Consider the following 24,071-nt stretch of genomic DNA (forward strand, 5'->3'; position numbering starts at 1 on the left):
TCCTGCATCGGGCTCTCTGCTAGGCAGGGAGCCTGCTTCCTCCTCCCTCCCTCTCTCTCTCTCCCCCCCTCTCTGCCTACTTGTGATCTCTTTCTGTCCAATAGATTTAAAAAAAAAAAAAAAAACCACAATGGCACTCTTGTGTCTGGAGGAGCCCATATGTTAGGTAAGGGTTCTTTTGGAGCCAAGCAAAAGATTCAGATTTTCTCCAAAATATTCTCTTTAAAATTTAAATAACCAAATGATATGAAATACTAGGTAATTTGGGCTGATTCTTCTTAAGGAAAGATATACTAGCCATCTGAAAAGATGGCATTTCCCCCACAGAAAGCCTGGAAAATCGCTATTACAAGCAATTATGTAACGCCAGTGTATACCAGTTCTCAAGGGATAAGGATGGGGTTTTCCCTAAGTTTAATTATTTTGCTAGTGGCTCCTCAAATGCAGAGGACATCGGGGTAGCAAGAGGCGTGTTCTAAGTAGTGTATTTCCAGAGAAAATATGCTGAAATTCAACTCACGTTTAGAGGTGCTTGTGGAGACTCATATGTTCTAGCTTCACGGAGCCTAAAAACCAGTCTAGTTTCAAACCTAGGTTTCTACTCATGCTGGAGTGTGGCCCCTGCCCCATAGGGCAGGGGTCTCCCTGCTTAGCCACGTGGTTCCATGATAAGAGCAGGGCCTCTTCCCCATTCTGTGTCAGGATACGGACTAGTCCCCCCCACCCCACTATGGTCCTTCTGGCCTCCACCTTCAAATTCCTCTTGCCTTATCTCTAAGAAGAGACTTTTTGGGCTTCTGCTTCCAGGCACTCAAGTCACCAACCCTGCAGAAATGCCTTAGAGAATTACCTCGCAGCATCCTGCCCTTGGCCTTTACTGAGGCCTCGTGTGAGAAGTAACAATGTGCAGAGCACCTTGACTGTTTTAACAGAATTGCTTTCAAAGATGTCCTCTTTGTTTTTTCAAGTTCCTTGTATAAAGACTCACAAAACTCTCATAAGACCTCAGAGTGGGGTACAGGTATTCTCTCCAAAATCGTTGGTGTGCCCTCTACCTGTAAATCGCAAGAGCTTTCGCTCCTTCTTCACCTTTGACTAGCAGATAATTAGCCTTGAGTCCTGTTACAATGACTACAATGACTATATTGTTTCTACTTTGTCCTTAACCCAGATTTCTGTGTATAATCATCCCCTCCTTCCCTAGCCCATTTAATGCTTGACCCTTTCATGATTTTTCTTGTACCAGAACACTTTAAAATTCAATTTTGTGGTTATGAAATGTAAGTATCGCAACACCTTTTCAGGAGTCGGTGGGGCTGTAAATTAAAAAGTGAAACAAAACAGAAACTCACCCATATACACTGCTGGTGCCTTAAATAAGTAAGATCCAGTTCTAAGAGAAAGATAGCTTTTCACCTCTCCCTTTGAATTCCGCGGGGCTGAGGTTTCCAGGAAACTCTTGTGACACACACAGGAGAAGGAAGGGAGGGTGGACAGGCCGCCCTGTATTTTGTTTTGGGCGATGGGAGGGGTGGGTGCTAGGCCTTCATTCTGTAATTGGGTGTCTTAGGAAGAAATGATTGTGCAGGTAACTGAGAAGGGGAAAAAATGAAGTAGTGGGAATTGGACTGTGGTGAAGTTGTAAAATTATTGGGGAAAAAGGACTTACTAAGGTGATTAGGACTCATAAATGTGCTGATAGCAGAGTACCCGCTGAGTAAAAGAAAAATAGTTTGCTGAGCTTTTACTATAAATAAATAATGTGGGATTTATTCTCTCATTAAAGACAGTTTTATTCCAAATATATTGATATTTAATTATTAGTGTCCTCTGGGGCTCCTCACTTTGGGTGTTGCATGAAAATAAAAACTGTATGTCAGTTGCTGTTCAATATTCTCCCTGTAAATCTGCTACAGCTATCCTTTTGGAGTCTAAATTAAATGTGGAGGCTTCTCCTTAATATCAACTATAACAAAGAACTTTCTGGCTTTGCTAGCTGATTAGAGGACTTGCCACACTGCTTTGGGGGCCGGGGGATGGGTGGGGGTTGTCTAACCAATTAGTGTTTTTTGTTGCACACTGAATCCTATTTCATATTTGGCTCTTGTGCTTCTGCCTAGAAATTCCTTTGAGGATATATGAGAACGAGGTCAGGAGGGCGAAAATTAGGGAAGGGATGGGAGAATCAGAGAACTTCAGGTTGGTAGAAGTAAATGCAGGTTTCTGAACAATTTTTTTCCTATTATACTGGCTGCAACCAAGGACAGAGCTGAGAACGGATCACTTCTCCCTCCCAAACATGCTCAAAGTAGTTCATCTCTCCTTTGGACACTCAGCGCTCCCTTCTTCATAAGGGAATGTATCTGAGATGACATGAAGGATTGGATGTTCATGTCAGATGCTCAGTAATCAGATCCCTTACCAAGTATAAAGCTTGACTAATAATGTCAAGGATACAAATAATCCCAAGGCAGAGATAAAGCACAGAGAAGTCCAGGACCACCAACAGCTCCAAGTCCTTTCTTGGAACTTCAGGAGGTACTGTGGCTCAGACCAACATACAGACCTTCTCAATGGTGTATGTTGTATCGGATCATTTACCCCGAAGAGAACCATTTTGTTTATGAAATATACTAACTTTTTACTCAGATAGTGGCATAACATCTGTAATACTTTACAGGGAGCTATGCCCCTAAAGCCATAGATTCAGGTTTTTGTTACCACAAGAGTCTATCCTACTGGAAGCATTCCATAGATAAGGACTCTCCTGCCAGCTAGCTAGTACCATTAGTTTATTTGCTGGAAGGTCTGACATTAACATGTTCACAAGATTTTATCTGGTCAACTTCTTTCTTTCCTGGAAGGCCATCTTACCCATCCACCCATACCTGACTCCCCCTACCCTCTAGAAGGAGAGCGTATGCTTTGCAGATCTGTTACCTGTTTCTTTCCCCATATCAAAATGAGCAAAATTTACAGTAACCCTCATAGGAAAAATGAAAGCCGACATTCCTCTGGGTTGGGGAAAATTATTTCAAATGGTCCTTATAATTTTTAAGAAAGTTGAAAATTCTCTTTTCTCCATAAAGCAGATACTATATGTCTTTTATGGAGGTAATAATAACCTAGTCTTCAATGAGGAATAAGAGAGGGCATGCTCTGGGAAGTGTCAGTGTGATGGAGGTCATGGGGGACAGGGTTGGTATGGCAGATGGAATACGGGACTTGGAGTCTAGATTTAAGATTCAAAAAGGACTAGTCCAGAATCCCATCTACCAATCTCAGGTTAGGAACTCCTGACTTATTTGATCCAAAAATATTTTATAACTCTGAAACCCTGTAAACCTATAATGTCTGTAACCCCAGGTTGCTCCCAGTATGGTGCAAGTCAGCATTTAGGCAGCAGAGGGATGTAAATAAACATGATGGCAGCCGTAGGCGTGCAGGGACAAATGAGCACTGTGCATTCTTTGCATGCCTGTTGTCTTCTCTTTGTGATTCCACACTACTGACCCTCTGTTTGTGTGCTGTGCCAGGAGTCCTCCCTTCTCCAGGAGGGGAACCAAGTGAAAGAGAATGCCCTAGATTGCTGACTTCCAGTGCTGGGCATTTAAGAGTTGGGTTGAATTGAGTTAGTTTAGGTTAGATGGAGCCGTGGAAGTTCAGTCTCGGGAAAAATTGTGGTTGAATTCTTTGGAGAAAACATCCCACCCTCATAGCTTATAGCTCCTTATAGCTTAGAGGGAACCATTACAGAGAATGAAGCTGGTCTATAGTCACCTTGGTGGGTTAGGTGGTGGGAGGGTGGGGAAGCTGGGATAAATGGTTCTAATTGTGTCTGGACTTTTCCCCCCAGGAACTTTTAACTTGCTGTGAAGAAGGAAAGGGAGAGCTCAAGGATGGCCTGGAGGTGATGCTCAGTGTCCCAAAGAAAGCCAATGATGCCATGCATGTCAGCATGCTGGAAGGTAGCTGTCGGTCCTCCCAGCCTGTCTGGGGGAGCCTCCTCCTTTCCTAAGACCAGGGAGCTTATTTCATGGGAGGGAAGTGGCATGAAGTCAGGCAAAGGGCAAGGCTGGAAGAGAGGAGAAATGGCAAGTGGAGGGCATGGGTCTTCAGGGCATTGGGCCTCAGGAGGTGTGAGAGGAGCTCCACAGGGGCCAGCTCGACCAATACCTGCCTCCTGGTAGGACCAAGTTGTTTCAGGTACGTAGACAACTTGCTGCCTGTGAGGTGGTCTAGCACAGGCTATCTTCCTCACCCAAAATGTGCTAGAGCCCTGCCCCACAGCAGTCCTGTTCATCTGCATGTCACTGGCATTGTGTTGATCACCAAAATGAGTAGAAATCCTGCGTGCATGTAAATACACACACACGCACACACACGCACGTGTCCCCATGGTCTCCAGCCTTATGCCCTTCTTCTTTCTATTGCAATAAAATATACATAACATAAAACTTGCCATTTAACCATTTTTAAGTGTACAGCTCAGTGGCATTAGGTACACTGGCGTGTACCTAATGCCCCTCCTAGCAGGTGAGAAAAGTCCGGCCAGACAGACCTGAGAGGACTTTGCCTAAGTACATGTAGTTCATGGGAACCATGCTCTTGGGACCCAGAGACTGGGTAGAGTGAGACTCCAATACAGTGCTCTTACCACTGCAGAACAGACATGCAGATCAGCCAAGCCAGGGTGGGCTTGTGAGAGGAGCTCAGACTCGGCATCCCAGTCTGGCCTGGCAAACAGGTGCTAAGGGACAGGAGTGCCCTCTGCTGCAAGTCTGCAGACCTGTGGGCTGTATTTTCTCCTCCCCACCCTCTGTCCCCACCCTCCGTCTAGAAGGCTCCATCTGGTCTCCCCACTTCCTGGGCCACCCTGAGCAGAGGAGGCTGGAGTTCTCTGTGCAGTTGAGCCCTGGTAACCTTCTCCGGACTGAGCACTAGCCATCTGAACATACTCCTCTTGCCACAATTTCTCCACTCTGTTCTGTTGGCACCCATCCTTGTCCCCAGCCCTGGGTGTCCTCCCCTGCAAGCACCCTTCTCCTCCAGCTGGTCCCTGCCCTGTTCTGAATCTAGTTGCTCCAAGTACGGTCTGAGGACCAGCAATAGCAACACCTGGGAGCTTGTCGGAACACAGATTCCTGGGCTCCACCCCACAGCTAATGAATCCCAGTTTCCCAGTCTCCCTGCAGGGCAAGGGTGGGTAGGAATCTGGGTTTTGACCAGCTCTGTGGGTAATTCTTATGCATACTAAGTTTCAGAACCTCTGTTAAAATTTAAAGAGGAATAAATGTGACTGTTCAAGGCACGTGCACCGCACTGTTTAGGAGCCATCAAAGGGAAGAGTCGTAGGAATGGAATAAAAGAAATGAGCAGTGACAAATAAAGTGGAGTCAAGGGCCCTCCCCTATCCTGCAGTGCTTACCCACAGCCCCACCCAGTGCTCTGAGTCGGTGGGAAGCTATAGGAAGAGGGGTACATGGGGTTTGCCCTTGCAGGAGGTGCCAGCCCATGCGGAGATGCCGCCAATCCTGGTTATGTGTAGGAGACTGGGCACGGGAAGGGGGATCTGCTCGCTGTTCCCTAGAGTTCTCTCCTCAAGTTTTGAGGAGGCTCAGGAATCCGCTGAGAGGAGATTCCTCTCATTGTGGGAGCAGAGGGCTCCTAGGGGAAACCTTTCTGCGACGGGAGTGGAACGTGGCCCCCGAGTGGTGCTAGAGAAACTCCACAGAGCTAAAACGGTGTCTTTCAGGGTTCGACGAGAACCTGGATGTGCAGGGAGAGCTGATTCTCCAGGATGCCTTCCAAGTGTGGGACCCAAAGTCACTGATCCGGAAGGGGCGGGAGCGGCACTTGTTCCTCTTTGAAATCTCCTTGGTTTTTAGCAAGGAGATCAAGGACTCTTCAGGACACACGAAATATGTTTACAAGAACAAGCTACTGGTAGGTGGGGCAGGTGGGGTCAGACAAGTCTCCCGGTTGTGGTAGAGCCCTGGGGCAGAAAGGGCTCTGGAACACTCAGCTCATCTCTCCCCTGGAGCCACACCAAAATCATCCTGGACAATGAAAAGGCCTCTTATTTGGAAAGCTGCCCCCCTCGACTCCCCCTTCTGCATTTTAGAACTCAACGGTCTTCTTGCTGTCTACATTTAGTACCTCCCTCTTCACCCTCCCTCCCTGCCACCTGCTGATCTGGCAGGCGCCTGTAGGTCCTTTCATCCCAGGTAGAAGACAGAAGCGTCCAGTCTGTTGAAGTTTGATTGACAGAAGCCCCTCCCTCGGTCCTCTCCTCTTTGTTGCCTTTCCCTTCCCACCCCAGCCCTAAGTTCCCCACTGCCCTCCCCTTCCCCGCCTCTCACAGGCATTTCCTGTCTACAGACCTCAGAGCTGGGTGTGACCGAGCACGTAGAAGGTGATCCCTGCAAATTCGCCTTGTGGTCTGGGCGCACCCCCTCCTCAGACAATAAAACAGTACTGAAGGTAAGTACTGCTCCCAGCCAGCCAAGGGCGCAGGGTTGCGGGTAGCAGGTGGAAGGCAGAGGGCGGCAACATCTTCTTCTTGAAAGCTGGGGCCTGGAGACTCCACAGGGAGGGCAGTAGCCCATGGATATTAAAAACCAAGTTCTGTCATGGAAGTAGGCCTGAAATCTCAAAGATGGGTGGTCTCCTAAGTCCTTCCCCTCCTGTACACCTAGAGGGAAAAAGGCAGGGAACAGCCGGCTGAGCTGTCTCAGCAGGGCCCACTTTAGTATGTTTTGTCCTTATGTCCCCTTCAAGGGCAAGGACAACTGACCTTTTGACAAAAAGTACCTTGATTTGTTCCACATCCATCCAATGCTTTTTCTTGAACACCTACATAGAAGGTATTCTGCCCAGGGCTGCTTGTAACTAAGTATGAGAGATGGACTCATCCTCCAGGAACTTGGGTTCTAGAGCTCTAGTAAATCACGCTAGCTGGGCAACTGTGTTGATTGAAAGGAGTGCTGAGAAAGAGCTCTTCACCAGATGACAGCCTTAAGGAGTCATTCCAGCTCTCCAGAGCACACACAGCTTGGGATTCGGGGCTTGTGGTAACATGCATCGAACCGAGAAGGGGTCCTGCGGACGGGGCTCCCACCAGACATTTGTTTATTGGGGTGGCTGCCACCCTGGAAGAGGTGGTACGACTGTGACAAATTCTTCACATTGTTCCCTCTGAATTGTCGCCCAGCTCTAGCTGCCATGAGACAGAATGACCTGAAAACAATTCCACAAAGACAAACTAGAGATTCACGAAATGGTACAAGTGCCTTCAGTGAACATGTTTATAAGACTAAACTCCTGGCACTGACTTTCCATCAGCGCAGACCTATGTATGTAGCCATACTAGGGTTTAAATGTGCTGGCATGGATTTGTACCACTTGGTAAATAGCCACTGCCTTCAGATACCCCCTTGCTACCCCACCTAGTGCTGCCCAGATCTCCCCAGCCTCTAGCAACTGATGTGTTCATCCCTGCCCCAGCATGGGACTTCTCCACAGGCTCCAGCCCCAGACAGGTGGCAGTATGTTTTTAGAAGATTTTTATGTACTTGAGAGAGAAAGACCATAAGCAGCAGGGAGGGGCAGAGGGAGAGAGAGAAGCAGACTCTCACTAAGTAGGGAGCCTGACACAGGGCTCGATCCCAGGACCTCGAGATCATGCCCCGAGCCAAAGGCAGACAACCAACTGAGCCAGCCAGGTGCCCCAGCGCCGATGTCAGTATTGGTCATTGCCACACAGAGTATTAAATACTTTGACAATCACTCCTGTACAAATCTGTATTGAGTATTGCAGTCTTAGCCCCATTCTAGTAGTTGAAGGAGTGTGTCCTTTAGATTGAAGAGTCATGAATGTAAAATGAAAAATGAGCTCTTCAAACATTTTGTGTCCTTGAAAATAATGGGATAAGCCTGCAGGACAAGGATGGAGAACTGTTTTAGGCACGGCAAAAGGAGATAGGGTATTTACTCTTTCTCTCTGTGGCACTCCAGGCCTCCAACATAGAAACCAAGCAGGAGTGGATCAAGAACATTCGAGAGGTGATTCAAGAAAGGATCATTCACCTGAAAGGAGCTTTAAAGGAGCCGATTCAACTCCCCAAAACACCAGCCAAACAGAGGAACAATAGTAAGAGGTAACCAGCATCTCTCCCCCGACCTCACAGGCTCCAGGAGTGGGAGTGGGATCTCCCTCTGCTCCCACAGGGGCGGTACAGTCTGCCGTTGGCGCCCCTTTCCATGAAGTCCCGTTTAAGATGAGGAGTCTCCGTGCTCGCTTCGGCAGCACATATACTAAGATGAGGAGTCCTCTCTGAGCATCTCACCAGTCACTGTCAGTTGCATTCAGCAGGGCTGCACTGAGCACCTCGTCTTTCACAGACACTGCTAGGTGCTCGGAGAAGAGAAGGGGAAGCACACGATGGGCCCTTGGCCTCGAGAACCCTCTAGTGGTTGTATCTCACACATGGAATAGTTAGACTCAAAGGACCAGTGCCGCCCATAGAGACAGTAAATGCTGTAAAAATTCATTGAGAAGGGGCTTTAGGTGAGCACTAGAGAGGCGAGTCCAGGGAAGGCTTTGAGAGGGAGGTAGGCCATGAGGGGACTGATTAGACAGTATGGAAGTTTTATATGTGGTTAGAGCAGGGGCTTGGTGTGATGGGGTTGTCGCTGCAGCTCTTCTGTCCCCCCCCCGAGTCCTCACCTTCAGTTACCTGAGATAAGCAAGGTGATTGGGAAAAAGGGTACTGAGGTTTTGTATCTTCACCTCTCTGGTACCTTCGTCACCCCATTTGCCCTACACTGGTGGAAGATATCCTCAGTGTCTGAGGTGACTCAGTGATGCAAATCTCCATGTGACAGTCACCTACAAGGACTCTCTTAAAGGGCACTTCAAAAGAGAGTATATAAAAACATCATGTCAATACTGGGAAAAAAAAAAAAGAAAATAAAGAAAACAGAGTTCTGGGGGTGATGGTCATTGGCAGTAACAGGCTTGCCTTTCCTTGCCTTTCCTATTCCTGAATGGACTAAATCCCTAGTTGACCTTCTGGTGCCAGCCAGGATGCATGGACCTGAGGACCTGCGGAGTAGCAGCATTAGTACAAAGGGAGTTGATAGCCCGAAGAAGGGTGTGACTGAGGTAGGGAGAAACACCTCCACGGGCTGGAAGCCCTAAGACCTGCATGGCCAGGAAAAGGTCACCGCTCAGTGCTGGAAGGACAAATCAGGGCTGCATTGGAGGAGGGGGTATTTTCATTTCAATTACCCATGGCCAGAGTCCAGGGGAGGGCCAGACTTAGTTTAGCTCTAGGGCCCCGCTCTTCTTCAGGAAGCCCCTGCTTCAATAAAGAAGATAGAGAGGAAATGGTCTAGGAACTCAATGTCCAGGAGCACGCAGGAGAGGATGGACATTTAGGTGAGGCTGGCTCAAGTCTGGGAAGCAGCCCCTTTCTGAACATCTGTAGATCGTGAGATGGACTTCTCTTGAAAATGCCTCCCACCATTTCTCTGTCACTGTCCTGAAATAAGAGAGTGAAACCCTGGGCAGAGTCTGCGGAAAACAGTCCAGGCTGCCTGTCTTTTCATTAGCTCGGCTCCCAGGAGGTGGGGACAGAGTGTGCAGAGGAGTGAATTGGCTTGGAGAACGCCACCCCCACTCCTGGATGGGCTCCCCAACGCCCCCAGAGCTGGCTTTATCTGCAGTGGACCAGAAGGGCCCACACTGGGCCAGAAGGGTGGGAAGTACCACATACAGCCAATGCTCAACTATAGGCAAATGGTGGGGAGCTGCAGCCCAGATATCTAAAACAGCACATGATCTAAGAGGCCTTTATTCTTGGTTTTGAAATGCATCACATAATTTCGTTTTACTGCAGCTCTTCCTTCCTACGAATGTGTGGCTTATATTATTAAAATAAGTTGGCCTTTCCCAGCCCTGCAAGTGATGGTGAGAAGGCCGTTGACCTCAAAGCCGTCTAGGTAGGAGGAGACCCTTTTGTGGCTAGGAGCTACTGTGTATATACACATGGGTCACATGCATGCTCACCTGCACACACATGTCCAGATACACCAGATGTGATTGTTGAGACTCTGGGAGGCAACTTGTTATATGGGGCCTTTTGCCCATGCAGTGTCACCCTCAGGCAGCCCGTTCCTAACGCCATGACCTCTATCAAAGCAGCATCAGAAGTGGGACTTTCATAAGCTTCCGTGGGAAGAGCCGGCCCTCTTCGTGCTCATTTATCCAAGTCCTGGCCCATCTCTCCTTCAGTTTTTCCCAACACGGACCGTTCAGCCTTCACCAGTTCCCAGGCACCTAATCGCCCTCGGCCCTGGCTATGGATTCAGTGTGGGATTGAGACCTAATTCTCATGCTGGAGAATCGAAGGGCTGTGTGAGTGAGACATTGGTCCAGTGGCCCAGGAGGGGCTCTGCGTGCCAGGAGCGCACTCGGAGCTTATCTCACCAGGTGCTCAGGAACACAGCTGACTGAGGAAGCTGCTGTGCAAGCTGGGGTCTTCGCGATGGTGCCTTGGCCTTCTGTGTTGATAAGAAGTCATCACAAACAGCACAAGACCCACAAGACCCACCAAATGAAGGAAGTAATCTCTTCCTCCATACCCAGGAGTTGAGCCTCCAACATCAGCAACTTCCCAAAGATTATCACCCCTGGAAGCAATATCTCGTGTCATTTTCTTCATCAGGAGAAACACAAGTCAAAACGAAAAAAAAGTTCTGTTTTCTTTATAGGCCAGCTATAAACTAGCCCCCATCCTCCTTCAGCATGCAGAAAAACTATTTAAATACCTTGAACTCTGGATTGTGGGCCATCACCCAGTCAGCTGAGTCAAAGCCTCAGTTTTAAGCGGAATGGACCTCTTCCAACTGCATGTTTTAGACCGATTCCCAGTAAAAAAAATAAATACATCATCACCTTCTCTGTTCCATGGGCCAGAGGAGTCATGGAGGGGCCATTTCATGCTCAGCTATCAGCATAGGGACTGTGACCTTTTTAAGTACAAGAGGCGACATCTTTGAAAATCACAGAGGCCTGCTCCCTTTAGTGGGATAATTTTAGGTAAATCCCTGCTAGAAAGTGCCGAGGCTCTGCTCTGCCAGCCCAGCTGGAAATCCTTGTGTGCTCTAAACCCACAGTGGTTTCCCCCCACCCCCACCCCTGTTTTTTTTCTCTTCTTCCTGCAGGGACGGAGTGGAGGATGTTGACAGCCAAGGGGATGGAAGCAGCCAGCCAGATACCATCTCCATCGCCTCTAGGACCTCTCAGAATACAGTGGACAGTGACAAGGTAGGACAGTGTCCCTAGCTTCCTTCCCCTAAGACTTCTTGTTGGCTTAACCACCCCTGGAGAATTACCCCCAGAGGAACTTCTCCCACTATGGAGGCCAACCTCAGGAGCAGTTGTCTCTCTGTGCCAGCCAGAGTGGGAAGAGCAGGGCTGGAGGAGGTATGTCACAGTGTGGAGATGTTGTCTGAGGGGAGAGAAGACCAGGTGATCAGCCAGAACTCCCCCGTCACGGGAGTTAGCAGAAGTGACGAGGGTGTGGCAAGGGGGAAGGGTGAGAAGGTCTGGGTCTCCTGTCCTCTGGAGATGCCCTGCCTGGGCTCCTTGGACAGCTCTGCCTCCTGGGAGGCTGGACCTCATGACCCCTGAGGCTGGGATAGTTTCCTGAGACCTTAGTGGCTGTGACTGGCTCATATTTATAATAACTGAACCAGCTTATCTGAAGTTAGACCAAGGCCAATGTGATGGCAAATGGCCACAGAGATGCTGGTTGATAGGAGCCTCCTCTCTGAAGGGGTTCCAGTGGAAACTATGCTTTCCTCTGGCCAGAGTGTTGGGGCTCAGTTCCTGAGGGGCAGAGGACCAAGAAGTGTTGTGGGAAGCAGCTTGGAGGGATGTAGTAGTCTTTGCCAGAAAGCCTGGTCACTTGGTCTCTCATATTTTGGAGCAAGTAAACAGAAAGTAGGAGCTCTGAAGGAGAGTACAAGAAAAGAGAAGGTAGCAAAGAAAACCAGTGTATTTGTTCAAGTCAGGGAAAGAATTCAGCTGTCTAAATTTGCAGCAGGGATGGGAAGATTTTAGTCTCCGACCCTACTTTCATTTGCTTACCCCAGGGTCATTGAGTATGAGATGATCTTTTGCTACATGTTAGTGATTTTGTGAATGAAGGGATGGATTTCCAAAGATGGATTTGGCCCTAGTCTTTCAAGACCTAGTGTATTGGTTTAGTCCTTCAGCCTCAGGCAATAGGCTGTGTCCTTGCTTTGTTTTTTTGTTTTCAACGTTATGGGTTTTTTTTTTTTTTTTTTTTTTTTTTTTTTAAGGATGATCTGCATTCATTAGGATTTTTCCTAATTTTTTTTCCTTACTGGGGTAATAAAAAATAAATAAAAGACTGAGCCCCAGACCTTCCAAGATCACGGTGCTAAGTCACTCTAGACTAGTATTCAAGAACATTCAAGGTAATTCGGAGGTAATTCTGTCTGATGTCCTGCCTTCAAGTTTCTAAGCCATTTTTGACTATCAGAGTGGATGGAAAATTGTTTTTTTCTACTTGTAAAAACATACAAAGAAAACTATTCCTGAACTTTCCTTTCTCCTCTGATCTGTGTTTAAAAATGTAACCTAGAATATCCTATGAATGAGTGTTTCTTTTTAAACAGTCAGTGGGTGGGAAGCAAAATACAATGTTTCCCATGTTCAGAGAGAGCCTCTTAGTCTCATGGTCTAGGGGTTCTGGCCCTTCCTACTGCTACTGCATCTTCCCACAGCCCTGACTTAGAGACCTCTGTGCTGAAGCCATGTGTCCTGTCTTGGGCTCCAGCCATTCCTTGTCTTCTGGCAAGGTAAGTGAGGCTAGATGAGAACACTTCCGATGGCAGGCATGTCACGATTTGTGATGAATCCTGATTACTTACATATTATTCTACAAATAAGGAAACTTAGTCCCAGAAACTGAATGACCCACCCAGGAAAAATGCTAGTTCGTGGAAAAGCAGGAACTAGAACCCAGATCATTCTGCTTCACTGTCATGCTTTTCTCTCACTCCAAAGGTCAATGCATTGTGCTCCCAACGCTAAGATGAACTCAGCCGGTCAGTCTTTCTCCACATTCCACAAAAACAGGAGTCACATTATTCTTGAAAAAGCACCCACCACGTGCCAAGCTCTGTGCTGGGTACCGTAGAGAGATGTGGGCTATTTGTTGAATGTGAATCCTTATTTGTGTAATTCTTGTTCGATGTGTGTCTCTCTAGCCAGGCCATTAAGACTTGATGAGGGCAGGGTCGTCTGTCTGCTTCACTGCTGTCCCTGGCCTGCAGCACACACAGAGGCTCAGGAAAGCCTTGTGGGATGAATGAACAGAGGGAACACAGTCCCTGATCTCAGGAAGTTCCAGAAATCAGGAAGCAGCTAAAACAGCTGGTCTGAAAGCAGCCAGATATATACAGACGTTGTATTTTTAAATATGCTCAAGAACCCTAGCAGTTTCCTTACCTCCAAGCAGAAAGCTTTAGTCAGCTGGAGAATCTGGTTTGTTGGGAACAGGAGCCCCCAACTTCCTTCTCAGGCCCTGGGAAACATGGGCAGTGGGGTCTGGAGATGATGAGAAGATTCTGTGTTCTATAAAGAAAACCTGAAAAATCCACCTAGAAGTAGTAGTAGAGGGCCTGTCTGTGACCACGCACTATGATTTAGAATGTTCTTACTTTTCTGACACAGAACAGTGATAATAGGGCAGCCATGTGTCCTTCTCCTATTTTCCCCTTTATCGGGGCAAGCCAGGAAGTGGTATCTTCAAGTTCAGAGATGTTCTCCACAGTGTTACCTTTTCCCCTAACTGTACTGGAAGACCGGGAGACTGTTCTCTGTTGGTTTCCAAGTGGTCAGGTGAACAGACTCTGAAGATCAGCAGGGTAACAAAAATGGGCTGGTTCCGGGAAACCAAGCCATATTCAAGAGAAGGGCAAACAGGGGCAGCTGTGGGGTGGGGGTGGGGGAATAGGGAAGAGTCCCTTTGCAGGGATCAGGGTCATCCTAACAATAGGTTTCTAGAAAAGACCCCAGTCTTCCTCTTCTAATCCAGAGGAACTAGAACAGTGGCACTGCTGTGCTGGCAGATGGGGAAAATGTCACCATAAAAGAGCCATGGCAGACCCACTTGAGGAGCTGCAGGGCCCTAGGGCACCTCTCCAATCACTTTGTGTGTATTTCGTGTGCTGTGGTGGGTGGAAGGAGTTTGGGCACACCCAGGTTCAAACCCAGCTCTGGCGGTTACCCTCTGTGTCCTGTTGTGTGAGTTACTGCACCTTAATTTTCCTGTCTGCAAGACAAACACGTTTGCTTGGCACCTGTTCAACATGCAGTAAGGGTTAATTTCCCACCATTAGCTGAGGGAAAAACCAAAGTTCAGACGCTCTGAATAAGAGAACACAATTACTTAACGAGCTGTGAGGATCTACTTCTTGGGTAGAGTTCTGTTCTCTTCCTTCATTAGCTAGCTGTCAGCGGGTTCTTCTCTGCACTACACCCTGAGGGAGTTAGCCTTAACTCAGCTGTCTATAAACAGAGCCACTCCACTCCTCTTTCCACCTGCTGGCCCTTAGAGTCTAAAACCTAGATATTTATTGTGAGCATTGGCTCATGGTTCATTTTACTAGTTAAATATTGTCAAGTATTCATTGTAATCCCCAAGCTGTACCATCTTGGGCCAATGGCAACCCCTGGGCTAGAAATATTTGAAGATGGTTATTTTGTCTTCTCTCTTAATCTCCTGTCCAGAAGTCCTCAGTTTCTCCAGCTTTTCCTTGTATTAATGTATTTGCATGCCCTCCCGTATCCTGGCTGCCTTCCTCTGGGTTTCCTTCAGTGTGGAATAATCTATTAAGTGGGGCCTCCAGAACCGTTCCTAAGCCTGGAGGTAGTGATCCAACTGGTACGAGTACCACTTCTTTTTCCAGGGCTGTTATGCCCAGCTTCGTCCCTGCCATGGTACCTGTGTGCTAGTGGTATTTGGTGTTGGCTCTTGAGCTCTCCATGCCTGCTTTCAGGTGGCACAGCTGATTTTAATAACCTGAGTGTTGGGATACTTGGTATCGACTGGATTTTCTCCTGTTTAGTTCCATCCTGGCATTCCAGCATATCAGCCACATCTCCCAGCTTTATCAGATAAACATATCTTTTATGGCTTCATCCCAATTCTTGCTAGAAAGATAAGATTGAGGGAAGAAGACCAATGTCCAGCCCCTTTTCTCTAGAGCAGAGGATCTGGGGGTGGTTTCCTTGCCTTGTGAATCTGTCTATGATGAAGAATCTGTCTAAAATTCCTAGTTCTGGGCTGCCTGGATGGCTCAGCCATTAGCATAGGCCTTCGACACGGGTCATGATACCAGGACCCTGGGATCAAGCTCTGCACCGGGCTCCCTGCTGGGCTGGAGGTCTGCTTCGTCCCTCTCCCACTCCCCCTGCTCGTGTTCCTTCTCTAACTGTGTCTCTCTGTGTCAAATAATAAAATCTTTAAAAAAATTTTTTTTTTAAATTCCTAGTTCTTCATTAAATGCTGACAAAACCAGCATGGGCACTTCAGGAACTGGCATTAATCACTTTCTCCCAAGTTGCTTTCGTTTAACCCTCAGTGGTTCTGCATGGTTGAGCTCTCCCTTGTACTTGTCACATGCAAAAGTCTTATTGCTGTGAAAGCAAAGGGGTGTACTTGCTTTGTTCGATTGGGCTCTAAGACCCTTTCTCTCTGCCCAAAATTGTGCTCCTGCTCCCCTGGGCACTATAGAAAGTTTTGCCTGTTTGTGTATTATGAAGCGATGCGACTTTGTAACCATACTTCAAAGAGATACAGAGTTATAGAATTCTAAGGAAGTGAGCCTGAGTAATGTGGCGGCAGTGAGAAAATCTTGTTTAACATGATGGATGTCTGCCATATAATTTCCAGCTAATAGTTCAGAAGCGGCCCTTCTGGTCCCTGTGCATCTGTTTACCATTTAGGGTAGGCATGCTGGGGGTGCCCCATAAATGCTTATTGAATTGAACACTACAAACCCATCCTAGCAGAGATACTCTCCATCAAAACATTACTATGAATTTTTAGACACGTCCAGGCTGAAGACGAGGAAGTTGAAATGAAATTGAGTTGCAGATACTATTCTCTATAAAAATTCTAAGGGCAAAAAAATATCCCTTGACTATTCCGGGGCTGACTGTGTTTTAAGCGAAGAATTTCTGTAACAAGCTAATGTGATCTAAGATACAAGGTGGCCTGATACTGGCAATGTGCTGAAGGGGGACAGGGAGCTGTGTAAAGAAGCCTGGAGATTTCAGGATCGAATTTAATAGTTTTTAAACCGTACAGTCAAATCGCTTTAGTGGGTCCTGGCCAAAATGTCGTTTTGCTGATTGGTAGGGAAGGCTCAGCTTAGAAACAGTGAGGGCCCAGCTAAGGGGAGAGTCAGAGGATGCCTACAGAGGATAGCTATAAGAAGTGATGGAGCAGCCCAGCTGCGGGAGCCTTCTGAGAATAGGCTTCCCTAGACCCTCATCTCATTTATCAGAATTTGGTAATCCTGACGCCTGCACCTTGAGAGCACTTAGCAAGCCACTGGGTGTAAGAGCTGTAGTCAGAGAAAGTTCTGCCCAGCCCCTGCCATCATGCAATGACTCTGCAGGAAGGAGTGTCTGGAGCATAGGAGATGTGTGATGGGTCCCCATGTGGGTTCCCACCAGCCACTCCCATGCAAGAAAATGGACAACAGGCTTCCTAGAGTGTTAAGGGCCCACAGATCACTGGGTTTTGCCTCTGAAGAGATAACCAGACATCTGGAAATGTGGCGATACAGCAGTGTCAGGACTAATGAACATGCTTTCAGTTCACACAAGGTAGTATTGTTTGTTTGACAAATTCTTAAAAACCATCAGGATGGTATCCCCTCCACCCGGAGGCTGAGTCTCCAGAACATGACTGGGACAGCTTTTTAGCTGAGACAGCTGTGTCACTGGAGCAGAGGAACCCCGCAGGAGATCCAGCCCATTAAAGGTTCTCTACTAGAAGTGAAAGAAGATGTGATAGGGTGATCCCTGGCACTTCTGCTACCCTGCCCTTTGTCTCAGTGGGACCTGAGGGCCCTAAAATATTTCTTTATAGGGAGAGATTCATGTTACATCCTATCTAGTAACAAAACACTTTCTAGCCCCTAAATAAACGAGAGGAGTATATCATTGTCCTTCAGTTACCAGGTCTGGGAGAGTATGCGTCAGAAACCTAAACTTGACTTTATCAGCTGAGTGGTCCTGAGACTCAGACATGGCCCATCTCGACAGCAGGTCGTGGGTCAGAATTACCATATGCATCCTAGGTAGAGGCATCCTGATTGTGCTCAAGACTCACTAGTCACTCTAAAGTGGGAAAAATGCCATCTCCACTTTCAGATTTTCAGTGCAAATGGTGGTTTTCTCCACAGCGTTCTGAATAACCCAAGCCAAGGACTAGGTTAGAAAATAGCCTTTGTTTTTAGTCCAGTACCTGTGGTGGGGGTGTGGGGACTGGTGCGGGGTTGGGGGGCACGGACAGGCAGTGGTGAACAAGGCCCAGCAAGGGATCTCCTGCTTCCCCAGAAACACTGCTTAGTCCTCTCCTAAGCAGCATTCAACACAGTAGCAATGTGCTGGCTTTTCAGAACAAACCATAAAATATGAGGAGTTGAGGTCGCAGATTTTCCTCTAAATGAGAAGTTCCTCAAATAAATGACGGCTTCCAGCTGTTGCACCTGACCAACCGGTGTGAAATACACTTTGCTGGGAAACCCAACCTGGGCTCACGAGGCAAAATCATGATGGCGCTATTTTACTATTTTGATTGCTGGCCCATAGCTTAAAAAGCTGCCTGGAGAGACCCACTTTTAAAGTTGCCAATCATCTGGAAAAGCAATTAAGTTTCATAAGTGACAGCAGCCCATGAGTCGCTCGCTGGGCATGGGCAGATTTCACGGAGAAGAGCCCAGAAGTGCCCTGAGGATGCTGAGAGCTCGGCAGCCACAGGGCATCTCCTCAGTTCTAGAAGCAATGGGGCCCAGAGATCTGTCACAGAAATAGGGGAACTGCAAAAGGTGATTTGCCAGTAGATCAGATCTGTGTGTGGTAGCAGCTGGGGCGGCCACAGGCCCGATCTGAATAGGGGTGAGTTTGGACCTCGGAGACATAGACGCTCAGGGAAGAAAGGAATTTTAGAGATCATCTGTCCCTCTGCCATCATGGACATGTTTAAAAGAAACAAAGTGACTCGCTCAGAGTCGTAAAGCCGGTTAGTTAATGACAGACCTAGGACTGAACCCCAGCTTAATCTCCTGCCTGTTAAATTGGATTAAAACATAATGCTTTTGTAGTGACCCTGATCATTTAACTTTCAGAACCTTGTAAGCAAAAACAACTATTGTTACCCGCTTCTCTGACAGCCTCTATACCCCCTGCCCTGGCCCTGGCCAATCGGTGATGACCCTAGGGAATTGCACGGTGGTTCCAGAGCTCAGCCGAGCGCCTCTGGGGCTGGCATGGGGCAGAGCAGGGAAAAATAATCTTCTTTCCAAAGGGAAAGATAACTTCTTTCCTTTAAGTACCAGGTCCTATCACAGACTCTTTGATACCAAGAACTTGTGACTCACAGAGTGGCCTTGGTGGGAGAGGGATCCTGCCCTAGACAGGAGTCTTCAGGCCTCTCAAGGCAACTTCTTGGTTGGGCTCTGGGAGCTTGGCAATGAGCACTGAATTGTGACAAGGCTGATCCCTGCCTCCCAGCTGCCTGGGAGCAGTGAGTCCCGCCGCCGCCCGGCATAAAATGAACTCTGTTTTTAAAAACCGTGGTTGAAGGAGAAAGCAAATTTGAGAGGAAGCCAAGATGTTAAAGTGGATTAGCTGGCGACAGTCCAAGGCAAACAAGACCCAAGTGAGTATGCCTCCCGCTGGACACCTCCTGGTCGGGAGGAGGGGCATGAGAGGGGAGATGGCCCAGGTTGGGGGGCCGAGGGCACAGAGAGAAAAGTGACAGCTCTCAGAGCAAGGATTTACTGGAGTGTTCTGCACAGACCTCTTGGCATACCACTTGTCTTTTTGTTCTTCTGTGTCAGTTAAAAGGCTCTTTCAGTACAGGACAAAATGTCTGTGAATGCCTTTTTAAAGCTAATGGTAGGGGTGCCTGGATGGCTCAGTTTAAGCGTCTGCCTTTGCCTCAGGTCGTGATCTCAGGGTCCCGGGACTGAGCCCCACATGGGGCTCCCTGCTCAAGCAGGGGAGCCTGTTTCTTCCTCTCCTTCCGCCCCTCCCCCACCACATGTGTGCTCTCTCTCTCTCCCTTGCTCTGCTCTCTCTCTCAAATAAATAAATAAAATCTTTTAAAAAATAAATAAAGCTAATGATAAGGGACACAGGCTATGAGAAATATTGCTCTTAGCAAGCTGAGGTTGTGGATGACTAGCAGTGACACCAGAGTACGATGTCTGGTGGTGAGCCCTCCCGGCAGGTAAGAAAATTAACTCTTTCAGAAAAGTCAAGCAGATATGTTGCTGGAAATGCGTATTTGGAGCCACAGCCGTGAACCTAGAATGGGTGGAGCTGAGGAAGAGGGCCTTGAAGTGGTGGTTGTGCTTTTAGCTGGAGCTACCCAGAGCCGTGAAAGCATGCCGTAGGTTTTCTGTGGCCACAGCGTGGGATTCTTGGGAAAAGTCAGTTGGGTAGGAAATGGGTAACTGTTACCCTGTTTCTTGGTCTTGAGTTTAGATCAGAAATGTTTGCTTGGGGTTCAGCTGCCTGTCAGCTGAGTGTTGCTTCCACATGGCTGATAGCTGCCGCCCACCTGTGTGCCACGATCAGTGCTGTGTAGTAGACAGAATGGGCGCATGTGTGTCTCAGGATCTATGGCACTGGAGTGAGGTAAGGGATTCTTACTGCCAAAAAGCAGGGCCTTGTCAAGAGAAGCCTGTGTGAGCGCCCCCCATAGTGGCCCTCTCTAAGGAGCCAGTGCAGATGGGACTTTGGCTTCAGTCCTGTCCCTGGGGTGGTAAGCAGGAGATGCCTTCTGAGGGCCAGTGACCCATTTCTGCCCTGATCACCCTTCCTATTGAGAAAAAACTGCCAGAAGAAGATGCAGAACTATGCACAGGAGACCTGTGAAAGGTATCCTTTCCCTCATTTCAGGCAGACCCTCAGCCCTACCTCTCCGTTGTCCATTCTTCCCCCCAATGTGGCCCTGACCGTGCTGTGTATCAGGGTTGGGGGGCAGTGTTCAGCCTCCCCAGATGTAAGGGCTGCAAGTTGAGTCTTCCCAGTTTAGAATGTTCATCTCCTATCCTTTTTTTAATGCTCTCCTTGGCTCTGTTTGAACTTGGTAATTGCAGGGAGATACACACACTGACTCCAAGCTCAGGAGAGCCATTCCTCTAATCTGCATGGCCCCTAGTGATGCTGGCCGTGGAATGCTTAGTGAGTGCCCCCTGAACACTGCTCTCAGCCTGTATCAGTGGCAAGGGCTTATATCAGTACAACCTGATGATGTACTGGAAAGAAAAAAAGCCTCTAGCTCTCACTGTGTCTGTCTCCTATCTCCTGCTAGCTCCTCTTTGAGATGTGGGAATGGGGTTTAAAAAGTTTCATTTGCTATTTGCTGTCACTGACTTACATACATGTGAAGACTTGATTTAGTGAGCACCAGAGGAGATGAAAAATGTATCATCTTTTCTTTTCCTCAGAGTTTTGATGGATGCCACCTTTTTATCTCACAAATTCATCAGCCACTTAGTAAGCTCACCTATATGGCAGGCAGTGTTCTAGACACACAGGATGTGGCAGTGACCAAAACAAAACTCCTTGCTTTCCTCCTTTGACCTCCTTCCTGTTGATGTGAGCCTGAATATGCTGAACTTTAAGGCATTTGGAATTCAACCGGAACTAACGTTTGTCTTTGTGACTGATACCATTGCAGCTTTTATCTAAAAAGAGCTCAGCATTTCTTTTAAAAAGATCATTTGGGAACACCTGAAGGTAGTCCTACAATTTTTAATTCCCTGATTCATAACCATTTCAAATTAAAATCCCAGATTTATTTCTCTCTCTCTCTCTCTCTCTCTCTCTCACACACACACACACACACACACACACACACACACACAGTCTTGGGGCTCTGATTGCAGTCATTACACTCCGGATTAGAGAAAGTCTATGTTCATGGCAGGTGGACAGACATTCTAGACAAAGAGAAAAGAGTAGGAAATACTCAGCATAACCCCCAAATGCTTCTAAATTTCTTCTCTTTCATAAAATAGGAATATCAGAAGGAGAGGGATTTTTTTCTTAAAAAAAGAAGAAGAAGAAAATAATTCTTATTTTTAAAAAGAGGATGTGAAGGGATGAGGAGTGGAGGAAAATGGTTTGTTTAAGGGAGGTGCTTTGAATTATGGAAACTGAAATCTGTAATGCAGAGTCCGGCTTTCCTCCCCTCCCCCACTGCACCCACAGTCCCCCAAAACAAGAGCAGTCACAATTTTTATACCTTTTCCACATGGGATATTAAGAACCTTCATTGCATTCATGAAAAAAATTTTTGAAAAATCCCCAAAGAGAAAGATTTCTAGGATATGTTCTCTAGCATTTAAACTCAAGACAGTGCTTCTAACGGGAGCATGAAGTCCTAACCACTCGGTTGGTTGTGTTATTTAAAGAGGAAACTAGTTGGCACAACCACCAACACATGACCAAGTGAAAAAGATCTGTGAGCCAAGAAGAATGCAATTAGAGGTAAAGTAGAAAACTATTTCAAATATATTTGAAAATTATTTCAGATAACTTCATTCTTTTATTCAGTGGAATTTTATTGAGTGTCTGCTGAGGGCAAGATACCTTGGAGATTCAGAATATATAAGAACAACGTCTGTCCTTGCACACCACACGTGTCTTATATGTGATGCCAAATATGGTGGCTGTGGACACATTTCATGTACGTATGAAAGGGGACAGTTGTACTTAGCACTTCCTTTATGCCAGCTGCTTTACTAGGCACCCCAGAAATTTCAAAGAGAAGGTGTCACATGAGAGACATACTGACCACACTCTGCTAGGTTTTATAACAGAAACATACCCACATTGTGCAACAGATTCAGCCTGGCAAATTGGATGGCTTCTACACCAAAAGTGAGATTGGAGCTTGGCCTTAAAGTTCATCTTCCTTTCTGTTTCTCTTCCTTTGTATCAGTTTTGATCCCAAAATAGTTATTCTAATCATGGACAGTGTATAAAGGAGAAGTCCTATGGATACATCTGTATCAAGAGAATTATTTTGTTTTGATGGAGAATTTGACTTTTTTTTTTTAAATGGGCTATTTGCTCTGATGGGAACTGTTCAGAAAAATCATAAGACTCTTTACCAAAATCTTCTTATACTTTCTCATAATAATTTAATTAAGCCTGTATTCCCTTAAGCATATGCATTCAAGATTCTTAACCTGACATTAACTTCCAAAGTAGGAATACATGCATGTGTTTCAAAACGTAGGCATTCTTCCTGAGAGATTCTTTAGAAACATGAAGGCTCCTATTTATTTATTCTTCTTAAGAATATTTAAACAGGTAGCAGTGTATACTAAGTACTGTTCTACACTTTTTCGATGTAACAAATTTGGGTGATCATACAGAGGTCATGTAGCACTGCTTCATTCCTTTTAATGGCTACATGGCATTCCATTACCATAATTTATTTAACTCATTCTCTGTTGATGGGTATATGGGATGTTTCCAATCTTTTGCCACTACAAACAAGGCTATAATTAGTAACTTTGTACAGATATAGTTTGTCACACTTGTGAATCATGAGTGTATTAACAGGGTAACTTCCTAGATGTACAACTATCCCTTTTAAATTTTGATAGACATTGTCATATTACCCTGTGTGGATGTTGTCCCAGCCATACTTCCTGAAGTTGGGTGTAAGAGGGCCGGTTTCCCCACAGTCTTGCAACCTAGTGTAGCATCGATATTTTTATCTTCTCCAATCTGATAACAGGTACTCTAAAAATCATCCTTATTCATTAGTGCTCCGGTATGTTTTATTATTATTATTATTTAACTGATAATATTGCCACTCTGTTATTTTCTTTTATTTTTATTGAAGTGTACTTATTTTTATTAATGCACTTAAAAACCTAAACAGCATTTAACCTTCACCTTTACCCAAGTATGACCTGTGGGTCTGTCTGATTAATGTTAGTTATGCTTTTGTCTCTATGCATAGAGTACACTCCTAATTATAAACCTCTGGTATACATTAAGCTTTTTAGATTTTTTTACAAGGTAAAATATGTATGCTGAAAATGCCTACAAACTCCTAGACAATTGAATGGATAATTATAAAGCAAATATGCAGAAAATAACCATGCAAGTCATGGAGGCAGGTCTTGCCGGCTTTCCAGGAGCCCCCATGTGCCCCTCCCTGGTCACAACCCTGTTCTTCTCCCCAGAGGTAATCATTCTCTTAGCATTCGTAATAATACTGGCCTTGCTTTCCTTTATATTTTTACCTTCTTTGTATGTGTCCCCAGGCAATGTAGTTTCAGCATGGCTCTTCTTCAGTTTTATATGACTGGAATTATACTGTATGTTTGTGTGTGTGTGTGTTCTCTTGTTCAATACTGATTTTTATGGAATTCAGCCACACTGATGTGTATAGATTATTAATTTTCATTGTTGTTTAGTATTCCATTGTATGACTATATCACAGTTTATCCATTCTCTACATGGGATGTTTGGGGCTATTGGAGTAATACTGCTGTAAATAATTTTGTGTATGTATCCTTGTGCGCATGTGCTAGAGTTTCTCTAGAGTATAAAGCAAGGAGTGGAATTTGTGGGTGAACAAAAAAAGGGATTGCCAAGTAAGAAGGTATATCTGTATCCATGTCTTCAACTTTACTAGTTGGTGTAAACTTTTTTTTCCAAATGCCGGTACCAAATTTCCACTCCTACCAGTTTATGTGAG

General features: G+C 46.4%; 1 protein-coding gene across 21 annotated transcripts in view; it reads left to right on the plus strand.

Annotated features, from left to right (window-relative positions):
• The window catches only part of KALRN (kalirin RhoGEF kinase), a 659,050-nt gene that overhangs the window by 435,081 nt on the left and 199,898 nt on the right, over positions 1-24,071 (plus strand). For all 21 annotated transcript variants that reach the window (XM_032335453.1, XM_032335509.1, XM_032335462.1 and 18 more), the window contains exons 29-33: positions 3,857-3,968; positions 5,756-5,946; positions 6,382-6,483; positions 8,017-8,159; positions 11,230-11,332. In XM_032335453.1, coding sequence (XP_032191344.1) covers positions 3,857-3,968; positions 5,756-5,946; positions 6,382-6,483; positions 8,017-8,159; positions 11,230-11,332 — 651 coding nt within the window. The remainder of the gene's footprint in view (positions 1-3,856; positions 3,969-5,755; positions 5,947-6,381; positions 6,484-8,016; positions 8,160-11,229; positions 11,333-24,071) is intronic.

This window comes from Mustela erminea, chromosome 1, assembly GCF_009829155.1.
Source record: "Mustela erminea isolate mMusErm1 chromosome 1, mMusErm1.Pri, whole genome shotgun sequence".
Lineage (NCBI taxonomy): Eukaryota > Metazoa > Chordata > Mammalia > Carnivora > Mustelidae > Mustela > Mustela erminea.